Source organism: Panthera uncia, chromosome D4 (assembly GCF_023721935.1).
Source record: "Panthera uncia isolate 11264 chromosome D4, Puncia_PCG_1.0, whole genome shotgun sequence".
In the NCBI taxonomy this organism is placed as follows: domain Eukaryota; kingdom Metazoa; phylum Chordata; class Mammalia; order Carnivora; family Felidae; genus Panthera; species Panthera uncia.
In genome coordinates, this window is record NC_064807.1 from 77,835,047 (window position 1) to 77,856,993 (window position 21,947).

The window sequence follows — 21,947 nt, forward strand, 5'->3', positions numbered from 1 at the left end:
GTGTCATAGTTACCTACAGGAAATGGGAGAGAACAAAATACCAGCTCTCTGCTGGTTTTAACTCAGTGTTCTCCGCAGCCTGCAGAAGAATCCTGAGATAGGGAGCATGACACCTAACATAAGTGGCAGAGCTAGACTCTGAACCCAAGTCTGATTCTAGATCTGATGCTCTTACTGCCTCTTTCAGAGGTTGGACATACCCTTTTGTAGGCCAAACGCCCAGAGAGCCTCCTGTAGCCAACTCTAAAGGAAGGGTGAGTCGTTCTGAAAACATGTATACAGTAATCGGTCTGGCACTTGAAAATGTACTGCAGTGTTTACTTGTCCCCACAGATCCAGAGCCTGGTGACAGTATCTTTGTTCTGCACATCAGGCACAGGACTAGAGGAGTTCAGTGATTCTGCAGGTCTGCGTGACTCCCAGCTTACTTACCCTAGACCACACTGCCCCCCACCCTGCCCCCTGAGTCATCCTGTGGACCTGGGATAGGACCTAGATGAGTGGCTCCATGCAGGAATTCCTTCCCAGCATTTCTCAGGAAAGGTATGTTTTTTGAATCCAGAATCCCCAGAAAAATCACTTGAAATGAAAAACAATAAAAAATTATCTGTAAATACTAACGCTTAAAAGCATATAGATGTGAACTGGTTTGAAGGAATCTATCTTTATCAAATCAAAACAGAGCAAGAAATACCAACACACGGAGTTGAGGGTGGAGGGACCCAGGGCAGGAGAGAAATGGTTACCAACCAATGAGTCTTGCTTGCGATTGTTGCCATGTCCCAGGTGTGTCTGTCGAGCCCTATCTGCTGCAAACTGAGTTATTTGTACAAATAAGTTAATACACATAATATACTTTATACAAATCCTATGAGCTTTGTTTGAAGAAATAAGCTTTGGAAGCAAAATAAATTTTAATTTAACAATTTTGACACGTGATTCCATGTATTCTTAACCTTGCTAGGATATTTGAATGTTATTTGAATACTAGCCAGTAATGTTCCCTGGAGGTTTCCAGTGTTTAAATATTCCCTATAGGCTACAGTTCTTTGTAGTTACTGCTAAGCCTAATATTCCTGTTAATTTTTTTTCAGAGATCTATGATAATGGGGGGAGGAATGTTTCAAGTATTTTAAGAATAACTTGTGATTTAGAGAATTTCTGAGAATTCTAATTTCTTGCTCCTAAACTCCAAAGTAAATATTTGTTGTAAATTTGTAATCACTAATCTAGACTACGAAGAACCAGGCACTCTCCAGCCTGGGCAGGACCATTGTTTGCAGGAGGTCTATATAGCTGTTCACTGTGGAACTTGGACTAGAACCCAGGTCTCTTGACCCCTCAGACCATTCACTTTTCATTCCATCACATTGCTGGCAGCCCAAAGAATAATCCCACCCCGTTACACCCTGGCTTCAGCTGTGGTTTTGTTCCAAGGGCAGCTAAAAGGCTGAACCAGAAACCATGGTAGAAACAAGTGGGAGCGACGGTTAAGAATTTTTTTAAGTGCAGACATGAACATTCAGGGTGATTAACAGGCTACACTTTGTCCCTGCAATTACAGAATCCATTTGAACCAATGACCTGAACCTCCCTATAGCTGATTTTTTTCTTATCCCTTCATGCCTATTTTTCTCTCTTCTAACTGTCCCAAATTTAGACAAGTTTAAAGTAATAACCCATCACATCACACGCATATGTAGAAGGGTTTCCTCCAAACACCTGGGAGCTAAACTCGGCAGGGACTATTGCTGGCATCTGGAGGGTGAGGAAAGCAAAAGCACCTGCTTAGAGTGGCATAGGCCATAAACACCAGATTTCTCGGATTGTGTGACTGCGTGCATTAAGTAGTTTTAGAGCGGCTGTACGTTAACTATTTTAATAAGGTCAGTTTGAGGTCATTCCCCATCTTTTACTTCATGGCCCTCAGCTGTTTTTTGCCCCCATGGATCAGGTACTCACAGTAGAAAAAAAGTTCCACATCCTGTTGGTGGCAAAGGTGAGAATATTGTGGGGAGAATGTGGGAGGGAGGGGTAGGAGTGGCAGGTGGCCAGATGGAGTCCTGTCATGCCTCCTCAGTTTCCAGGAAACCAAGACCAGAAACCAGACCATTCCTCCCGGTACCCAACGGCTGATAGACGGTTCATTCGCCAGGGGGAAGATAGTTCATTTTTCAAAGGGAGCTTTTAAATTAGAAATCACACATATTAATTATAACTTTAATATAACAAATGTTATTAAAAGCAGCAATTCAAAACCATAAATCTTTTCAAAGGTGCACAGGGTTATTATAAGGTCAGTTGGCAGTAATGCAGCTATTATCTGCTATGAATGAAATGCTGGGGTGTGGAGCCAGGGTGGCCTTCCCAGGCCTTACACTGACTTCCCAAGTGAGGAAGACACCCCCTCCCCTCTTCTGGCCCAGAGCCTCTCTGGAGCTTGAGTAGAGAAGGTACAGGTGCACTGTGGCAGGCCTTGCTCATCCAGTGCTTTCCCAGAAGCCTAGAAAGCCGAAGCCAGGCAGGAAGCCACAGACTGGATGCCGGGTCCCACACCCCTGCTAGGCTGGGGGCTGGCTTCTCGGCTCCCCTTCCATCTGGCCCCAGCGGGGGGGCTTCCGTGGCAGCAGCTGTGGGGCTGAGAAGGGAGAGAACTGGGCCCAACCCCAGCTGTTCCCTGCCTGGGTCCTGCTGGGGAAGCAGAGGGGAGTGGGTGGGCCACGTTCAGGAGGTGAGGTCCCGTGTGAAAGGCACTATAGGAGCTGAGGTTTAAGGCAAGGGGCGTCTGAACAATCTCAGGGACTCCACGATGCGCACAGCTGGGGAGGGCTGGGCACAGCCACGGAAAAACCAGCTCCCCAGGCCCGCTGCCCCCACTGCCACCCCTTCGTTCACCCACTTTCGCCTTGCAGCTGGCAGCCTGCAGAACTCAGGCTGGAGGCCACGGTGGCAGTTGGCAAGGCTGGTCCCCATCTGGTCCACCCCCTGCCCTAGTCAAGGCACTTCTTCCTACTTTCCAAACAAGTGGGTCAGTTTCTAATATCTCTGGAAGCAGCAAAAATGAGGGGTCCCCTCCCCTTCTCATTTTTGGTTTCCCTCCAGATGGTATGAGTTGTAATGTCAGTTCTAAGAATTCTACTTATACCCCCGCTGACAAAGGCTTCCCTTTGGGGGGACTGAACACCACAAGCCTTTTAAAAGTCCCAACCTGTCCCAAAAAGTGATTGTCAGTCTCAGGGTGCGGCAGGGGGTGAGGAAGAGGGTGTGCGCCCTCCACGCCTCCCTGTGGGGTCCTAGCTGGTTCATGGGCAGGACGAAGGGGCCGGAGCTGGACTTTCACATTTAGTTGCAGCACAGGGCCCCTGAAGAGGGCCACGGGAGAGCAGAGGGCAGGAGCCAGGCTGCCACCGGAGGGAGCGGGGTGCACGTGTGCGCGTGCGGGTGGTGTGTAGGCCTCGAGGGTGAAAGCGCACGTGTGGATGGCAGCTTCTGGGAGAGTGGGTATCGCTCGGCTGGGTGTGAGGTGGGTCTGGGGGTGGGAGGCACAGGAGACAGCCTGAGGTCTCCTTTCCTCCCCCTTCCTGTCCCGCAAGTTTTTGAGGCCAGGACCTCGGCAACAATGAGGGGGCGGGGCCAGAGAAAGGACCAGCTCTGGGACCTCGGAAGCCGACACCTGCAGCCGTACTAACCGGGCTCTGGTGTTGGTGCCTTGAGGCAGAGACCCAGCCTCTTGGCTCCTGGGATCCCAAGAGCCCCGGGGTCTCTGCCTCACCGGCAGAGGCAGCCTCCCACTCTCACAGCAGGGAGAGGCTCGGAGGGGCGTCCTCTTCACCTTCAGCCATGCTCGAAGGTTCCCGTTCGCACGGGTCCCCAGGACGACCGGCTGCCCGCGGGTCAGCTGTGAAGGACATCCGGTACGGGGACAGCCATGCGTGCGTAGATGTGTAAACACACCCCCTGCCCCAAACGGGGTAGGAGAGAGGTAAAGGGACATAATGGGACGAAGAGAAAGACTCGGGCCTCAGGGAGAAGGGTCCTAGCGCCACGGGGACACACATTCAGTTACAGGTAAATGGTTGGAGGGAGACTGTGAAGACACTGAGTGACAGCCAGTGGGACCTTAGACACACAGGCAAAGGGGTGGCGAGCCTGACGAGGCCCAAGAGCGGAACAGGCACGCAGAGAGGCGCCGGCCTGGGCCTGGCAGGCAGGCGGGAGGGCCTTTCGGCCACAGGCACTCGCAGCTGTCTTGCTTTCCTCCCCCACCCGGGCCTGGAGAGAACGGGCTGCCGGCGTCCCCTGGGGCTCGTCAGTAAGGGGTGGTCCCTTCCCACTCCACCAGGTACTGGACCTTGCCCTCGGGCGTGACCCTCCTGGCCAGCACCTGGTACTTCTCCCCACAGGCTAGCCGCCCGGCCGCGCCAAAGTAGTTGGTGATGGAGGACTTCAGGTGGGACAGGGATGAGTCATCCTCACTGATGCTCTCAAAGGTGTGGCTGTCGACGCCCTCGTCCGGCCGCTCGGGGCCCAAAGCCCCCTCCGCGCTGCTGTCTGAGGGGCAGCGTCCACCCGGCTCGGCTGCCCGCCGCTTTGCCCGCAGGGGCACGTACGCTTTGGCCGCCAGCTTCCTCTTGCGGCTGCCCACTGTCCGTCTGCGTCAGGGTGGGGGGAGGAAGACGGCGGGAACGGGGTGGAACGATGCTGACCAGCCCCTCTCCCTGAGCCCCCTCCCGGGAGCCAGGCACCGGGCCGGGCCCCAGGGGGCTGCAGCATCTCACCACCGTCCTCACCACGGTCCCAAGGAGGCCAAACAGGAGAAGCCACCAGCGGGCGAGTGGCTGAGCCAGGCATTCAAACCCGGGTGTGCCCGGCTCTAAAAGTACACACTCTCCACGTAGGACCTCAGCACTGCACGCACAGGTGGAGGAGCACCACCCTGCGCCTCCCGGGTGCCGCGCGGAGGCCTCGCCTGCACGGAGGAGGCCCTTCCCTGGGGAGTCGGACGGGGGTGGGGGATGGGAGGGAGGAACTGATGGGCCTCATACCCAGAGTCTTGGATTGCAGACAGACAGATGTATGTGGGCGACACATACACACAGACGAAGAGACAGAGAGAGGTGGTGGGGAAACACACAGAAGAAGAGGCATGTGTTCACAGATGCTTAGAAACAGAAGCCAAGCCCCGGAGAGCTTGTGAGAACCAAAGAAACGAGAGGAAATAACTACAAATCCAGAGGCAGCAAAGGAGACCGACTAGAGATGCTCTGATAGACGCCAAGACACAAGAGTCCTCACATACAGTCACAGGAGCCTCCCGTGCTGCCGAGTACCAGCTACTGCCACACAGGCTGCACCCTTGGCTAGGTCCCCAGGCTCTTCTGCCCCTCTCCCAGACCCCAGACCCTGCAGGATGCCATCTTCCCCTCCCTCAGGCTTCCAAAATCAGTGGCTCTTTTCCTTAGTGACCCAGAAGACAGACACCAGATTTAGACAGCCAGGAAGCAGGGGACCCTATAGTCAGGGGTAGAGACGTGCAAAATCATGGCAGGTAGAGCCCTAGAACCGAAACTGCTCGGCAACCAGTGTCACATAACCTGCAGCTGATGAAGAGCCACCTGAAGGCCCACATCAGAACCAGATGGTCCCGAGCCCCAAGCTTGACACCCCAGCACACAGAGTGGGCCACACGGCACCAGGGGGAGGCGAGGCGGCGGGGGGACGACGGACAGGGTCCATTCTGCGGGAGGCTCACCTGGAGTCATAGGAGAGGCTGGTGGAAGCCGAACCGGAGGTGCTGGCGGCGTCCGTGGAGTCCACATCGGAGAAGAAGGTCTGGCCCGAGCTGGCGCTGCGGTGGGGGGAGAGAGCGAGCCTGCCGCCGGCCCTCGGCACCGCTTGGGACCCTCCAGTCGGCCCTGAGCGCCGCCCCCTTCCCCCGGCCCAGCGAACGCCTGCCTTCCCTCCACGGCGCTTCCCACCACCGTGCCTGCAGGGGCTGCTCCTCGGCCTGTCCATCTCCTACGCAGCGGCCTCCAGAGCCTGAGGAGCCTCGGGACGCTAGAGGAAGCCTCCCCCCACACCTGCCCCCGTGGCGAGAGGTGCACTAAGGAGCCTGGCCACCGCCACCTGGGTGCTATATAGACCCAAAGGGCTTTCATTTCCAGCACCCGTTCGAGCCTCCTAACAACCACGCGGAAACAGGTGGGAGGTGCAGAGAGGCTGGAGGACCCTGACGCTGCAGTCAGTAATTGGTACGTAGGGGCCGCAGCCCAGGCCTGACTGAAGCCCTTCCTCTCCTTCAGGAAGCACCAACTGGCCTTTGACACTTCCAGAAACAGAACAGTGGGCTGTGTGTCCCCTCCCCGTGGGTGTACCGAGCATGAGGAGCTGTGGGGATACACAGACAGGAGCACCCAACACAGCCTGAGGAGGGCCAGGGAAGGCTCCCTGGAGGAACGGGAATGCAGGGTGGCCAAAGCAATTCTGGTATATGGTGTGAGGGCAGGGAGAAGCAGGACAGGGGCTGGACAGGTAGGGAGGGCCTAGGCGAGGTGGCCTTTGACCCTGCTCTGCGGAGCTGTCCCTGGGAGCCCCGCACACCTACAGCAGGAGGATGTCGTGCTGAAAGTTCTATCGTGGGAAGACCCGTCAGGCAGCCTAGTCAGTAGGCCTCATGCAGCGTGGACCCTTTTAACTGCAATGACCCAAGGGACCTTCCACTCCCTCAAAAGGCTCTCTCGTTTGCCCCTTCCAGAGCCTTCCTTCATTGCCAGGGAATGGAGGTCTCACTGCTTGCCTCTACCCCACGCTCCAGAGCAGCCCTCTCTGCCGGGTTCCTGGTTGGTACCTTTTCAAACTCTGAATTTCATCCAGCGAGAAGTCAAATATGCTGGCCAGGTGGTGGTTGGTGCTCCAGGCTGAGGTAAAGTCACTCTGTGGACACAGGAAGGAGCAGGAGGATGGGTCAGTGAGCATCAGACCCGCCCCCCACAGCACCCTCTCTCTGCTGAGGGCCACACGGGGTTTCTGAGGGCTGGGCCTCCCGAGGGTTAGACTCGTCACTCGCTCTTTATTCTGTCTGACCAGGGAGCCACATCAGACCGGTTCTAGCCCTGTCCCTAGCTGAGCACATGGCCTTCCCAACTCTGGGCCGCAGTTACCTGAACCGCAAAAGGTGGCCAGCGACACCTGCCGTGCTTCCCTGGTAGAGGTGTTGGGAAGCACAGAAGAATGAGATGTTGCCTGTAAAAGCAACTTGCTCACTGTCAGGTGACAGGGAGGTGTGAGCATCGCTAGTATTCGTCCTCCAGGGAGGGCTGCAGCAAGGATGCGGGGCCAAGGAAAGACTGCTCCGGAGCCCTGGTTCTAGGCTGGGCTCTGCCACTGGCTGAGGTGTGACCTCAGGAAAGTCACTGTCCCTCCCTGGCACTCAGGAGATGGACTGTGGAGGTGAGGATATTACCTACCCTGCCCCGCCCCCTTTGGCTTCTCAGGAGAGTTTGGGGAGAGAAAGCAGTCGTGGGAGAGTGTAGGGAGAGAAAGTAGTGGTCTCAAAGTGCCTGGTTTTTGCTTGTTTTGCTGCAGAAGGAACTGGCTTCTCCTTTAAGGGATGTGGGAGAGTCCCTGGGGCCTGGGGTGCTTAGTTTCCTGCATAGGAATCCCTAATTAATGTGCTGACCCTGTGTGTGAATGTGGAGAGCAAGAAAACAAGAAACTAACACTGGGAATAGCATCTTCCAGCAAAAACTTTGATCTTTTTCTTCTATAAACTCGCCTTTTCTGCTGCTGGAATTCGTGAGGCAACAAACTGTGGAGACAGAAAGGGGAGAGGGTGGCCGGGTCAGAGCCTGAAGGCCCGGAGGAAGGAGAGGCAGGGCTGGGGTCACAGCAGGGCGGGTAGGGACAGGCGCTCCTTCACAGGGCCGTCTGGGGAGGGCACATCCTCCAGGCAGCGGGTGTAGGAGGGTGCGGAGGGGGGTGTGGTGGGCAGAAAAGAGGGAAGGATGTTCTGCCCCGGGCGCCCAGGATGAGGGGCTCAGCTTGGCCAGGAGAGCTAGGGACCCCGTACACACTCTCGCTTCCTCTTCCCTCTCTGCCTCAGCTCTAACCCGGCAAGACGGGACCTCACGATCTGCCTTTCCCTCCAAGCAAGGCAATAGGGGCCGCGGCGGAAGAAATCCCAGATGGGGGATCAAGTCCAGCCGCTGACTGGCCCTCTCAGGGTGCCTCCAGCTGGGGCCTAACCAGGTGGAGTTCTTCCCTGCTCGCTTGGATGTCACTGTGGTCTCTGGGCCCACCGCACAGCACATAGGCTGGAGCCGGGAGCAGCGGAGACCCCGAGCTCGGTCCCCAGGCACTGACCCAGGCTTGCTCTTTCCTCTCTTACGCAGCTCAGAGGAGGCCATGCTCTCAGTGGGCACCAGGCCCTTGTCGGGCAGCAGCTTCCCTGGCGGGTTGGGCGGGACCCGGATGCGCAGGCGGAAGATGCATTTCTTCTTCTTGATCTCCTTGCCACAGAGGAACCTGGGGGGGGGGGGGGACAGGGGGAGGAGAAAGCTCTGGAGTCTGTCGGTCCATCCTCCTGGGGAGGAGAGTCAAGCCTTAAAATTACTCTCTGTCTCCCTGGACCCAGAACTGAAATCCAGAGTTGCCCATGGAGATGCTGATTCCTCAAGGCCTGTGGGACCAGGGGTCCCAGGTGGTGGCCGGGGATGTGGCTGGTGGTCCCCCCCATCCTTCCTCTTGCATGTCTGTGCTTCCTGCTGCTCCTCTTCTCCCTCAGCCAGCCCCAAGGTCGCCTTCTATCGGAAGTTCCAGCTTTCAGTGGAACTGCTATGGCCAAGACACTGGATCCTGCACCATTCTGTTCTCTGGTCTCCCCAGGGAGACTGGAAACACCTCCAGGTACTTCCCTCATCCTTCCAACACTAGCCGAGCTGCCATGAGGTGAAGAGGTGACTCAGACAGTCCTCCCCCTCAAGAGACTATCTACAGGGAGGGCAGGAAGCCCCACTACTCAAGAATAGTGAGAAGGCAGAAGGAAAACAGAGTGGCTAATTCTGTCTAGCAATGTCTGGAGAGGTTTCACAGAAGCAGGAACCATGTCCTATTCCTCCCTGTGTCCTCAGCATCCACAAAGGGCTGACGCAGAGTAGCAGTTCAATAAACAGTTGTTCCTGGGGGCGGCTGGGGGGCTCAGTCGGTTAAGGGTCCAGCTCTTGGTTTCGGCTCGGGTTGTCATCTCACGGTTCATGAGTTCGAGCCCTGAGTAGGGCTCTGTGTGCTGAGTGTGGAGGCTGCTTGGGGTTCTCTCTCTCCCTCTTTCTCTGCCCCTCCTCTCCCTCTCTTGAAAACAAACAAACGTTTAAAAAACTTAAAGTCGTTCATGGAACAAATGAGTGAAATGGATGGAAGAGCATCCTAGTCAAACAGAGAGATCTGAGCAAAAGCACTGAGTGGGAGAGCAGTGCGTTCAGAATGGCTGACACCCAGAATAAAGCAAAGAATCAGTGGCAGAAGGAGTGGGCAGAGTCTCATCATAAGAGGCCTTGAATGCCGTGCTCAGGAGCCTGGGCATTCTGTGCAGGAGTAGCAAGGGATGTGCCAGATGTAGGTTCTGAGGAGTCAGAAGTCTGGAGGGGAAAACATGGTGCTGGGGACAAGCTAGGAGGCTGTGGCCCACCCAAGAGATGATGAATGGAACCTTCAGTGCCTGGCCCAGAACCACAGATGGCCAGGGCAGGACGGGCCCTCAGAGATCAGGGGTGTACCCCCTGTGGAGCCGAGCCCAGGGCCAAAATGCATCAGGTCACTGGAGTGCTCAGGGGAGGCATCACAAAGGAGGTGGAGTGCTCCCTGGATCTTGAAGAATGGGTAGGACTCATCTAGTCAAAGAGAAGGGGCAGGACACCCAGGCTGGAGCACAGGCTGAGCAAAGACCACAAGGCCGGAAGATGCTTTACACCCAATCCCACCTGTCGGGGGGGAGGGCCCATGCACGCGCTCCCTTCCCTGCACGCACCGGCTTTTGTAACTGTTGAGCGCATTGAGGAGATGCGGTCCTCGGTCCGTCACGGGGGTGCTGGTGAGCTGAGGGAGAGCAGCCAGCAGGATAGTCAGACCCAGGCACATGGGGGCCCCTGTCCCCTCCCTGCAATCTCCGGGTGAGGACCCTGACTTCTTCCAGGATTCCAAATCTTTTCACCTCTCTGAGCTCACTTCTCCATCTGGAAATGGGGAGAGTAACTCCCGTCCTAGATGTATCAGAAGCTTTAAAAATGCCCATGCCCTTGACCCAGTAATGCCACGCCATGGGATCTATCACAGAGATCTAACGTGAAACACAAAGCTTTAAGTACAAAAATGGTCACTGCAGCGTCGTTCCTAATGACGGCCAAATATGAAACGCGGGCAAGAAACTACCTGCCCAACAGGAAGGAAAGCACTAAGTAAACCATGCTAGAAACCAAGGAAACCATTAAAAATGTTGATGAAAACTCTTTCTGGAATATGGAAACGTATTTACGATATAATATGAATTGAAAAAAAAAAAGATGATTTAAAATTTTACTTACTGTATAACCTAAGCCAAGGAAAAAGGAAAAACAGACACAGAAGAAAGGATGGAATACATTAGTAGCAGTTGTTTCTGTGTGGTGTGATGGGTAGGTGACGTTTTAAAGTCTACTTCTTTATGCTTTTTGGCATTTAACAATTTTTCTATCAGGAACATGTATGTTCTTTTTATATATCAGAAAAAAAGTTATTAAAAATACCAGCTCTATCTGTCTTTCAAGGCTTTACAACACATATGGCTTTTATAAATTATCAAACACCATAAATGAAGATGTTGTTATATGAAAAGCTTTTGCAAAGCATAAAGGGTCATCCTTTTAAAAAAAATTGTTTTTGGTAAATTCCTGTCTCATCAAAGAAAGATTTCTGGCAATCAGTAGAGAATATGCCCCACTCTGGATTGGTAGAGAGGTCTCTTAAGGCTGCTGTTAGGGAAAAGCGGGCATGGCCCCACCATGAGAGAGGTTGGGATGCCCTGGCTCCAATCCTGGCTCAGCTCCAAAGCTGTGCCGGCCACCTCTGACCTCCTGAAAGTCTGTGGTTTGTTACTTTACTGCCCAGCTTCCAGGCTCGCAGGCTCCCGCTGACCACTTCTGCTATTCAGAGTAAGATCAGCAGAGGGCAGGCCCACTTCACTTTCCACTACAGCCAGGTAATCTGGAGCAGGTCCAACATCTCTGTAGGGAGCCCTGTTGCAGCCAGATCCACCCCCGGCCCCCTGCTGCTGAGTCAGGGTGGCCCCAATCCGCCCGCTGCCAAAACCCGGGTCAAGGAAGCCCCTCGCAGGGCAAGGGCTCAGAGGCTTGGACCAGGGGATGTGGCAGCTGCAAGGCTCTAGGTCTTTCTCCCAGCCCACAGCCCTTGCAGGCAGGTGGTGCTGCCGAAGGGTGAGTCCTCAAGAGACCCCGACACCAGTCCTGCACTGTGTGACCCTGGGCAAACCTCTCACCTCTCTGGACCTCGGTAAGCCCACTGTGGAATGGGCTCTGGCCGTTCTGCCTTCCCGTGGCCCTGCATACCTTGCCAAGTTGCAGGAGCTCCCAGTGGTGGTTGACAAAGGCCAGAATCTCCTCAAAGTCAAAGTACTTCTTCTTGCTCTGCACCCCCAGGTTGTAGAGGGCCAGGTGAACCACATCCACCCTGGGCAAGGGGGCGAGTAGGTGGGGCTGGGGTGAGGCGGCAGCCTGCCCGGCCCGGGCTGGAGCCTCCGGGGCCCAGGCTGAAGGGCAGGGGCAAGGCTGGGACCTGGTGGCTGGAAATGGAATTGTTCCCGGAGGGAGGTGGGAGTGGAGCAGCTGGGAGGGGACAGGGGTGGGCCTGGCCGAGCGAGCCCCCCCGTCTCACCATCGCAGGGGCAGCCGCTCGATGTACTCCGGGCCCTGATTACACACGGAGCAGAAGAACAGGTAGAACCTGGAGGAAGGTGGAGAGAGGCCTGTGGTGGCAGGGGCTGACACCCCACCCAAGCCCAGCCTTCCCCCGCCCTCGCTCCCCACCGGCCTTCCCACAGTGAGTGCTGTCCTCGTTCCCACTAGTGGTCCCTGCAGGAGGCAGCGGCTAGGATGGGGCAGGACACAGACCACACAATACTTCCCGACCTTCCCCTGTGCCAAACTCTTTCCCAAACGTGTTATCCCAAAGTGTGGCTGAGTTCAGAGCCAGCTGAGCTAGGCTGGGCTGCAGTGGGCACCCTCTTCCCCTCTGAGACACACACACACACACCCACGTGCACACACGCAATCACAACCCTGACACACCAACCAAGACATGCAATATCTGGTGTGACACACAGAAGCCTTCTGTTAGCTTAGCCCCATTCATTAGAAGCCAGATCAATCATCCAGCTCCCAGTGGCTCCTCTAGTAGCCTGGGTAGGGGTGAGGCGGGGCCTCCTGCATCCCTCCCCCTCCGCCCAGACTCAGGAAGGGACTGGGGCTTAGGGGAGGTGGGGCTTTGTCTAAGGTCCCCGACAAGTCAATGGCAACTGGGGCTGTGGTCCGGCACAGTCCTCTACTGAGAAGGCCTCCCTCACCCTGAGCTGCCTCCCGTGGACAGGCGCCCACCTCACAGACCCCCACCTGCGTAGGGCCTGGCAGGCAGTCTGAAAGAGCCACCACCACCGCTGTCCCCTGTCCCCTCAAGGCTGAAGTGGATCAGATTAGCACCTACCGGTCTCCGAACATCATGGGCTCATTGAGGCACTGGGTGCAGGCCTCGTGGAACCACTGCCTGCACCGGTAACACTGCAGCATCCGCAGGTACCATCTGGAGAGCCAGAGGAGCCAGGGTCAGCCAGGCCCACACTGCTAGCCAGGCATCAGCCTCCGCAACCTCTCCCAACACAAACTTGCACTCCACCGGGGGAAAAGGAAGAGAACTCACAGTTACCGAGCACTTAGGCTGGGCCAGGGGGAGGTCCAGGGAGCAGGCATATGCTATATTGTTTGATCTCACCCTCTGGTAAAAGATGGGCCACTGCCCTAATTTTACAGACTCCGAGCTTAAATGGCTTGCTCAAGGTCACTCAGGAAGCAAATGGTGGATGGTGATTCAAACCCTGGCCTCCCTAACTTCAAAGCCTGCCCTCCTCATGACACAGTTGGAGCCCCCATCTCTGGACTGGGCCCCACACACAGCTTCTCAAAAACTACCGCATGGGAAGGTCTGCCCTAGAGACTTGGCAGGAATATAATGGCTCCTGTAAGCTCCATGGGCAGCGCCATGTCTGGTTTTTCTCACCCAGTACTGTATCTACCCTGTCATGGCCATTCAACAACTATGCACTGAATATGAACAAAGAGCAAAGTGGCATTTCCTCACGGACAACCGATGCTTCATTCATAACTTGTCAGGTGCGGTCCATGGACCGTGAACATCAGAATCACCTGGGGTCCAGGTTAAAATACGAAGATTCCTTGGCCCACTCCGGACCTACTCAATGTTTGGTTGGGGGGGGGGGGGCAGAGGGCGGGAGATGCACTGAGAACCACTGCCTCAATTCTGTGAAGGTCTCTATAAGCATTTCTTCCTCTGTTATCCCATAGACCTCCCCACACCCAGGGAAGTTGATGGGGCCAAGGTAATTAATCCCTTGGCCTGCTAGGCTGGATAAGCCTAGCTAGGCCTGCTACCCTGCTAGGCTGGATAAGCCCAGCCTCCAGATACCTACTGGTTGTCAACAGAGCTTGGGTCTAAGATTTAGGACTTTAGGGCATCCCATACGGATATGTCCTGAGGGAAGAGACCCCATCTGTCACTTCTGTGGTTCCTGCCACAAGGTCTGGTGCAGTCAGGCCAAGAGAGCAGGCTCAATCTCCCATGGCTACATGGAGGCCCAGGCTGGCAAGGAAGAATCAATCAAAGACTCCTGTCCTATAGTCAGGGCAAGAATCCCATCCACAGCATCCCTGACATATGACCCCCTACCCCTGCTTGCACACTTCCAGGCCAAAGTACTTTAATGCCTCACCGGCAGCCTGGTTCATTGGCTCGGACAAGAGCAAGGTTTACCTTCAATTCCATGCACCAGTAGTAACAGCTAACATTTATTAAGTGCCTTCCAAGTAACAGGCACTGCATGAGCCTTTATGTGAATTAATCGAATCGCGCCCTGTCCACCACACCGTATAGCGTGAAAACTGCGATGAGGACTGCACTCAGGGGCTGCACACAGCCCCAAGGGGCTGGGAGGATCTGGACACTTGGGGCTAGGCTCTTAGCCGCGCTTCCACACTTCCTTCCCTTCCTGGAGCCACACAGCCTGAGCTCCAGCCTCGCTCCCTCGGGCCCCGCCCCTCCGCGGAGCCCCCGCCCACCTCCCCGCCCCCGGAGGCCCCGCCCCCGCGGCCTTACTCTCCGGGCCCGCCGCAGTAGCAGTAGCACTGCTGCTGATTGGTGCGGTGGGGCGAGTCCCACTCGAGCTCCTCCGGCTGGTAGGACAGCACCATCTTCACGGCCTGCAGCGTCCTGGCGATGGCGCCCTTCTTCAGCGCGCCGCCTTTCTGCGGGGAGATGAGGGTCCGGCTCAGCGGCGGGGTCCCGGTGGGGGGTGGGGGGCGCGGCCACACAGGTCTGCGTGCGGCCAGCACGGGGGAAACGCTGAGTCGGGAACCCGCAATTATTCCAACGTTGTCAGAAACGCAAGAAGCTTTTTCTTATCGATCCCAAATCTATGCTCTCTCCATCCCAGAAAGATCTCTATTAACAACAGTATTAGTAGTCGCACGCTGCAAGAAAGGTGACAATAATAACCAATAGGTACTGAGGGTGGCTGCTTACATGGATTTTGTCTTTTGATAGTAGACCACCATTTATTGGGGGCCACCTACCCCTGGCACCAACCCATATCCATTTTACCATTGAGGAAACAGGCTCGGGGAGGCTAAGGAACCCGGCCAAGGACGTACCGCTCCCTGGTCAGTGGCAGGAGGGCTGTCTGCCTCCAAAGTGCAGGCTCTGTGACCTGCCGTCAGGTGGGAGCCCAGGGAGTCCAGGCTCCCTGACTGGCCTGGGGAAAGGCAGGGGCTGCAAGGGGGGAGGGCTCACCCGCACAGCCAGGGCGAAGATGCAGCGTCGGCAGAACCAAGGTGTGAGCAGGGGCCGGTCGGCACTGCCTGCTATAGGGATGTGGCACTGCTGGTGGTAACCTGAAGAAGAGATGGGGCTGCTGAGCGCCCACAGGGAAGCACTGACCCCAAGCCAGACAGCCCAAAGGCCACAGGGCTGGGGAGGGTGGCAGCAGCTAGGAGGAGCCAGGTGCCTGCCAGCTGCCAGGGCACTGGCAGGCGACGCTCACCAAGGCAGCCAAGTTGGCGTCCAAGCAGGCGACCAAAAGACAGGCTGGGCCCCAGTAGGGGAGGCACGACAACCTGGCTTAAGCCTTTGTGCCCCATCTCTCCACCCTCCTCTCTCCTGGGTTAGGGGGAGCTCCAAACTGCATACCTTGTCTCACTTTCCTGGAGCCCCAGCTCTCCCCAGGGGTCACTTCCCTGGGCCATCATTCCCATGGACTGGCCCCCTGTCACTCTGGAGCTCCAAGAGAAACGGGAAGCCGGCTAAGATCCCAGTAGCGAGGCATATGCCTTTTGGGGCCGGTGCGGGCGGGGGCCTCCCATGTGCCCTGCTCACCACACTCACCCAAGCCACACTTCCCACAGATGAGGATCTCATTCAGCGGCCCTGAGGTCTTCCCCAGGCAGATGTTGCACTTGGGCTCCTCCCCTGGAACGCCAGCTGAAAGGGAGAGAGGGAGGCCCTCGGGGTCAGGTTCTGCTCACTCGCAGGACTTAGAAGAGTTTAAAAAAATCACCCTCCAGTTTCTGAGCCTCTACTGGACGTGGCGCTGGGCCCCACGGGCCAACTCACTGAATCTCAACTACTCTGAGGTACCTATTATCATTAGCCCATTCTAAAGGTGGGGAAATTGAGGCTCTGAGAAGTCCCAGAAGTAGGAGAGGTCGGGTTCAAACCCATGGCTCTTTAACGTCAACTCCTTTGTTCTTTCTGACCATATCATGCTGCCTCTCCTGCCTAATTTAGCTTGTTTGTTAAACAAAATTTTGTTAATAATAGAATGTTCTAATGAAACTCCATGTTCTTACCAATAATGAAGAACTCATAGCCAGTCTTGTTTTGCCTATATTCCCACCCACTTTCTCCTCCTGTATTATTCTGAATCACTTCCCAGATACCTAATCATTTTCTGAAAATATTTCAGTATGTATCTCTGAAAGATTCGGATGTTCTTTTAAAAAACAAAAACTTAACTACAGTGCCTTTATTGCACCTAAAAATTAAAAACGGTTTCTTACTACCACCAACAAATTCGGTGACTATTCACATTTCCAACTGTCTCTTATATAAAAATATAATAAGTTCAAGTATGTTCAACTGCTTTTTTTATTAACCTTTTTTTTTTTTAACATTTATTTATTTTTGAGAGACAGAGCACAAGCAGGGGAGGGGCGGAGAGAGAGGGAGACCCAGAATCTGAAGCTGCACAGAACTGTCAGCACAGAGCCCGAAGCGGGGCTCGAACCCACAAACTGTGAGATCGTGACCTGAGCTGAAGTCGGATGCTTCACTGACTGACCACCCAGGTGCCCTACAAATGTGTTCAACTGCTTCTAATCTACAAGTTCTTTCTCATCTCTTTTTTTCTCTGTTTTTTGGGGGGGAGGGTATTGTTGAAGAATAAGTGTATTTATGTGTGAAAGGTTTGCGTGAATAAATTAATACATTTTGAAACATGTTTCTGTCTGGTTCCCCCCAGCCAACTAAAAGTTTTGTTAAGGGCTGAAATGGTAGCTGCTCCTCACGATATCCCCAGGACCTCATAAAGTGTGTGGCACATAACACGTGGTCAAGACATGTTTGTTGAACATGAACACTCAGTCTCTTGCCTCTTATCCCACAATACGCCCCCAGGCAGGGGCTGCACTAAGCCGGCACTGGCTTCAGGAAGTAAAGCCATTGATATAAACCAATAAAGCAACAAGCTTAAGTAATCGATAACTACGGCTTGCTCAGCCTTGTGCTCTCATCTTGGGCACAGCCAAGGACAGGGCCCCATCCTGCCGGTGATGCACAGTCGTCTGGAGGGGGAGACAAGCCGTTCCCCAGGGGCGGTGGCACACGTGTAGTCCCTGGCACGTGCTGGACCTTCTACTCAATGTCTGCTGAGGGGTCTTTCTCACCTGTTGGCTCTCTGTGTCTTCAATAAGAGGGTAACTTGGGAGAAGAGCTCCTCATTGCTTTGGATCTCTGTATTATAAATTGAGGGTGAGGGAAGCTTGGAGAAGAACCTCCAAGTCTACATTAGCCACAACATCTTAGAGAAAAGGGCAGTTTGGAATCTCTACAAACTGGCTGGGTTCTGCCGCCTCTACTTGGCAGGCTCCTTGAGATCATTTCTTACAGTAACAAATTCTTTAGAGACTGCCTCCCTGTAACTCCGGAGCACTGGGCTAAGAGTTTTACGTGGAGTCTCACTTAACCACCCTGGGAGTCCAGTATTTTCATCATCTCCTTATTGTTCAGATGAAGAAACAGGCTCAGAGAGGTGTCATCACTTGCCCAACGACACGCACCTAGCCAGCAGCAGAGCTAAAACTTGGTCTGAGGTCTACTGAGCCTCCGCTTGGAGCTCCACGTTGGAAATATGAGAGTGCCGTGACTGCTTAGCGAGGTCTGTCGTGTCCGTGGGAAGGGACAGCGGTGGCAAGACAGGAAGATGTCAGCTCTCCGAGTGCAGGGGTGGCACCCAGCTCAGCTCCCTTTCGCCCCTGAAGCTGGTCCAGCCCCGCGCAGGCATGATCATCTTCACCCTGCCCGGTCCGTCTCTGCTCTCCTGGCTTTCCACCGAGGCTAGAGCTGCCTCTGCTAGGTTTCCTCACACGGGGGTACGGCACACTGTGCTCACGTCTAGAGGTGCCTGTCTGGATTGCCTGGGCCCCTCCCCGTTCCTAGCCCCAGACTGACCCACAGCTTCGTGCAGCAGGGGGTGAAGCACAGCAAGAAAGCAGACACGGGCCCGAGACCCATCCCAGTTCTCCCGGCACCTTCCCGAACCACCTTCTCCACCTTCCTGCCTCCCCTGTGACAGGGGAGACATGGGAGTAATCAAGGGCATGACAGGTGTCAGAAGCCCTTTTCCATGGAAAAACACAACCGGCCACCTGACCATCTTCTCAGGTGGGCTTGGTGGGGAGTGGGGAGACAAGGCCAGGTGCCAGGAGTGCAAGAGAGAAGGACAGGAGGACAAAATGGAAGTGGAGGAGGAGAGAGGGCCAGGGACGGGGCAGGGGCCCAAGCTCTTAGGAGTACTCACCATGCTGTATGTCCTTCCACAGGACCCAGTATTTGGAATTATCTTCAAAAGTCACCAGGCAGCTCTGCTTAGAACTACTGACCTGGGGCACGGAGAGGGAGGGGTAACGTGAGAAAGTGGCTGGGGAAAAGCCACTGGGACGTGGTCTTCCTCTCCCATTTCTGCCCCTGCAGGACAGAGAGATTACACCCACTCCTTGCGCTCCAGAAAGCAGAGCTGGGCTGGAAGGGGAAGGAGGGCAGCAGGTCCTGGTAGTGCGCGCCCAGTCCCTGGAGCTGCACAGTCAGGGGCCAGGGGACCACAACTTGGTGGAAATGCTGAGGACAGCACAGGCCAGGTGGTCATCTGAGATCCTCTCCAACCTGCCTTTGTTTTGTTCTGTAGGATCGCAGAGCTCTTTTCTAAAGACCTGGTTGGATGATGCTGGCCCTAAGGATGGCACCTGCAAGACCAGACTCTGGCTCCTTCCATGTTCATCTTTGGAGGATGAGGGGGATGAAGGGAGGCCTAGGCCAGAGGATGAGCAGAGAGGCTGAGCCTCGGAACTGGGGCCCGGGAGGAAAGGTTTACCCTCTTGATCTTCCCGAGGTAATACAGTCCATCCGTCCAGCGGCACAGCACATACTGGCCCTCCGTCAGCTTGGACATCAGGTCTTTGAAGTTGTTCTTGGCTTTTGCCAGAGCCCCCTTGTTGGGGAGGTGGCTGGTGGCACCATAGGAGTCCCGAGCGCCTGGGTCCAGAGCGCGATTCTCCATCAGCTTCCCCTGACACTGGAAGAGAAAGAGAACAGGGTTTTTACTCCTCGCTCCCCTGCTCCAGAAGTCCATCCGGGGAAGGAAGGAGACTACCACTTACGAAACCCGGGCTATGTGCCAGGCACTTCTATTATCTCACTGGAGCCTCATGACAACCCTGCGAGGGAGACATTATTACTCCCATTATACACAGAAACTGAGGCTTGGCAAGGGAAAGTGGACAGTGGGGCAGAGGCAGAGCCGAGATTCATAACCAGGTGGGCTGATTCTAAACCCCACCTCTCTTTCCCACCCACACCATGCTGCTTTCTAAAGACAACGAACCCCTCAACCATCCACAGAGTGGTCTCCGCACCCAGGGGGCCTGAATCCCATGCTTAGGACCCTGAAGCTCTCTCCCTTAAGCAAACGGGCTATCTGAGTGGAGGGTCTTCTCCAGGGGAGCAGCGGAAAGTTTTCACTCTCCCCCCTCTCTGCCCCTGCCCTGAGATCTGGCCCAAGGGAAGTCACCTAGGAAGGAAAAATCCTAGCTGGCTTGTGACCCGGTATAGACTGGCCACCTGTGTCTTTTGTAATCCCCCTTTCTGTTCTCAGTTGTGGGGTGATTTAATGAAAACCAATTCTGGGACATTTAAACTCACTATGCTTCTACTCAGATGCAAATGTGCTCCACACAGTGAAGTCACTGCTGGTCACTCTCTGCACACCTGTCTCTCTCACCATCCTATGACATGTGCTACTGCCCCAATGCTCTCTTCTTTCTGCTAATGGTACCACTGATGTTCCCCAGAACCCGAGCATCTTTAGACTTCTCCAACCAGTGAATTGCCACAGTCGGCCAACTTCAAGCCTAGTGAATTCTGGCATCTGGCCCCTCTCTTCCAAGCCCATTTTGGTTCAGGCCTCTTTTGCTTGGGCCATTCATTCATTCATTCATTCGGTAACTGGTTCGGAAGGCTCACTTATGCTGGGTACTAGGAAGGGGAATGAGACACCAGCGCCCAGTGCAGGTCACTCCCTGCTTTCCTGTCTCCTACCAGACTCTTCCCCAGGGCCCCCAATTCCCTTTCTTAGGCTCCCTTCCAGAAACCTTCTGTGGCTCCCCCATGTCTTCCGCTGGCATTGAAAGCCTTCCCCAAGGCCCCTTCCTCCCCTCTCTGGGCTCACCTGGCTCAGTGCCCTTCCACACACTCCCTACTGAGCCAAAACACAGCCTTGCACCTCCTATTCTGGTCCCCCCCACCCCCACCCCGCCATGGCACCGGGCACCTGGTGTTACAATTATTTATAGACAGGGAGAGAATTCTGTGTGTTTTTCTGTGTGAGTGCATGTGCACTCCGGTGAGATTGGGCTTGATGATGTCTGCAGCAGTATGTCAGTGGGTATATGAAATGAACTACATGCGTGCGCATGTCAGGGGCCATGGGGCAGGCAGGGCACTGTTGGGGTCTTGGCCCCCCAGACGATAGTGTGGCCACGTTCCCCTCCACCCCACACACCCATTCTGCCCTTTTCTGGACGGCAGGCCATTCTGCCCTTTTCTGGACAGCAGGGCAGCGCAGGCATTGGGCAGGGTCAGCGCTCTGAATCCCTGCCTTCTCCCTGCCACCTGGCTCCCAGGCGCTGCGAAGTCCCCGCCCGCCGGGCCTGGGCCCCGGGCCGCGGCAGGTTCACAAACTGACACTTCCTCCCCCCTCGCGCCGTTGGGAGCCGGCTCGGTCGCCGCGCCCCCACTGGCCGGGCGGGGGCCCCCGGGTGGCGGCCCCCTCCCCGCGCCTCCATCCTCCCGGGGCGGGCCCCCGCGGGCTGTGATTGGCTGATTCAAACCCATCTGCAAAGAAATGCCTGTTTGCGGGTTCCCGTCGGCGTCCAGTTCAAATCCGCGGCACCCGGAGCGCGGGGCCGGGCGGGGGCAGGAAGCGAGGATGATTCATGCGCCGGGGCCTCTCCCAGGGCAGCCGTTGGCTTTTTAAAAAAGGGTGTTCAGGAGGGGGGAAAAAAAAAACAACCTTGCAGAGGTACCCCCTTCGGGTTCAAGCGCTCCTCTCTTCAGTCGCTCCGACGCCAAGCCTCCCCCGTCCCAGTCCTGCTGCAGCCTGACTTCGGACGTGAGCAAAATCCCAAATGCCCCCGTCGGTCTCCACCCCGCCCCCCCCCCGCCCCGAACGGGAAAAGTCAAGATTTGGGGCTAGGGAGCAGCGACCTGTCACCCACGCCCCCCTAAGGCTCGGGGACCCGGGCGGGGCTCCCCGGCCCCGCGGACGCCGCTCGCCCCCGTCCCAGCCCCAGGCGCGCGGCTCCCCAGGACGCCAACCCCCCCCACCCCGACCCCCGGAGGCGCTCGGCCCGCCGCAGTCCGGGGAGATTTCGAGAAGAGGGATGTGTGCCGGGAGCGAAGCGTGTGGCGGGGAGTCCCCGCTGAGCTTACCGCGAGCCTGCGTGTCGGCCGGTCCCACTTGGAGTCTGGCCACCAGGCGCATCGGCGGCGGAGGCGGCTGCGCGCGGCCCGCGGCTGCCCGGCCGAGTGTCCGCCCGTGGGGCCGGGGTCGGGGTCTCGGCGGGGGCGGGGCGGGGCGGGGGCGCCGCGGGGAAGAGGGGGGGGAGGCGGGGGAGGGAGGGGCCGGGGCGCTCAGGAAGGGGCCCCCCGGGCGCGGGGCGCCATCTTTTTCGCGTTTTCCCGCGAATTATTGACGTCCCGCTTATGTAATTAGCGGGGGCCGCGCCGGCCTCGCCATTGGAGCCCGCGGCCGCGGGGCCCCGCAGCGCCTCCCGCCCGCGCCCGCCCCC

General features: G+C 56.1%; 1 protein-coding gene across 1 annotated transcript; it reads right to left on the reverse strand.

The window, feature by feature from the left end:
- Positions 1-3,807: 3,807 nt before the first annotated feature.
- On the reverse strand, positions 3,808-21,762 carry PHF19 (PHD finger protein 19). Its single transcript, XM_049628003.1, has 15 exons — positions 21,589-21,762; positions 18,974-19,174; positions 18,404-18,485; positions 15,712-15,807; positions 15,121-15,221; positions 14,428-14,576; positions 12,745-12,840; positions 11,920-11,988; positions 11,595-11,715; positions 10,022-10,089; positions 8,362-8,523; positions 7,720-7,807; positions 6,848-6,933; positions 5,753-5,848; positions 3,808-4,652 (listed from the first exon to the last, which is right to left on the reverse strand). The coding sequence occupies exons 2-15, from the start codon at positions 19,157-19,159 to the stop codon at positions 4,310-4,312; spliced, it is 1,743 nt and encodes a 580-aa protein (XP_049483960.1). The 5' UTR covers positions 19,160-19,174; positions 21,589-21,762; the 3' UTR covers positions 3,808-4,309.
- Positions 21,763-21,947: the final 185 nt, after the last annotated feature.

Excerpts from the sequence above, each read along its gene's own strand:
- PHF19 (XM_049628003.1), bottom strand. The coding sequence starts at position 19,159 with ATGGAGAATCGCGCTCTGGACCCAGGCGCTCGGGACTCCTATGGTGCC. Across the intron at positions 11,716-11,919 it reads GAGCGGCTGCCCCTGCGATG|GGTGGATGTGGTTCACCTGG; the intron begins GTGAGACGGGGG and ends CCCCTTGCCCAG. Across the intron at positions 10,090-11,594 it reads AGCTCCTGCAACTTGGCAAG|CTCACCAGCACCCCCGTGAC; the intron begins GTATGCAGGGCC and ends GCTCTCCCTCAG.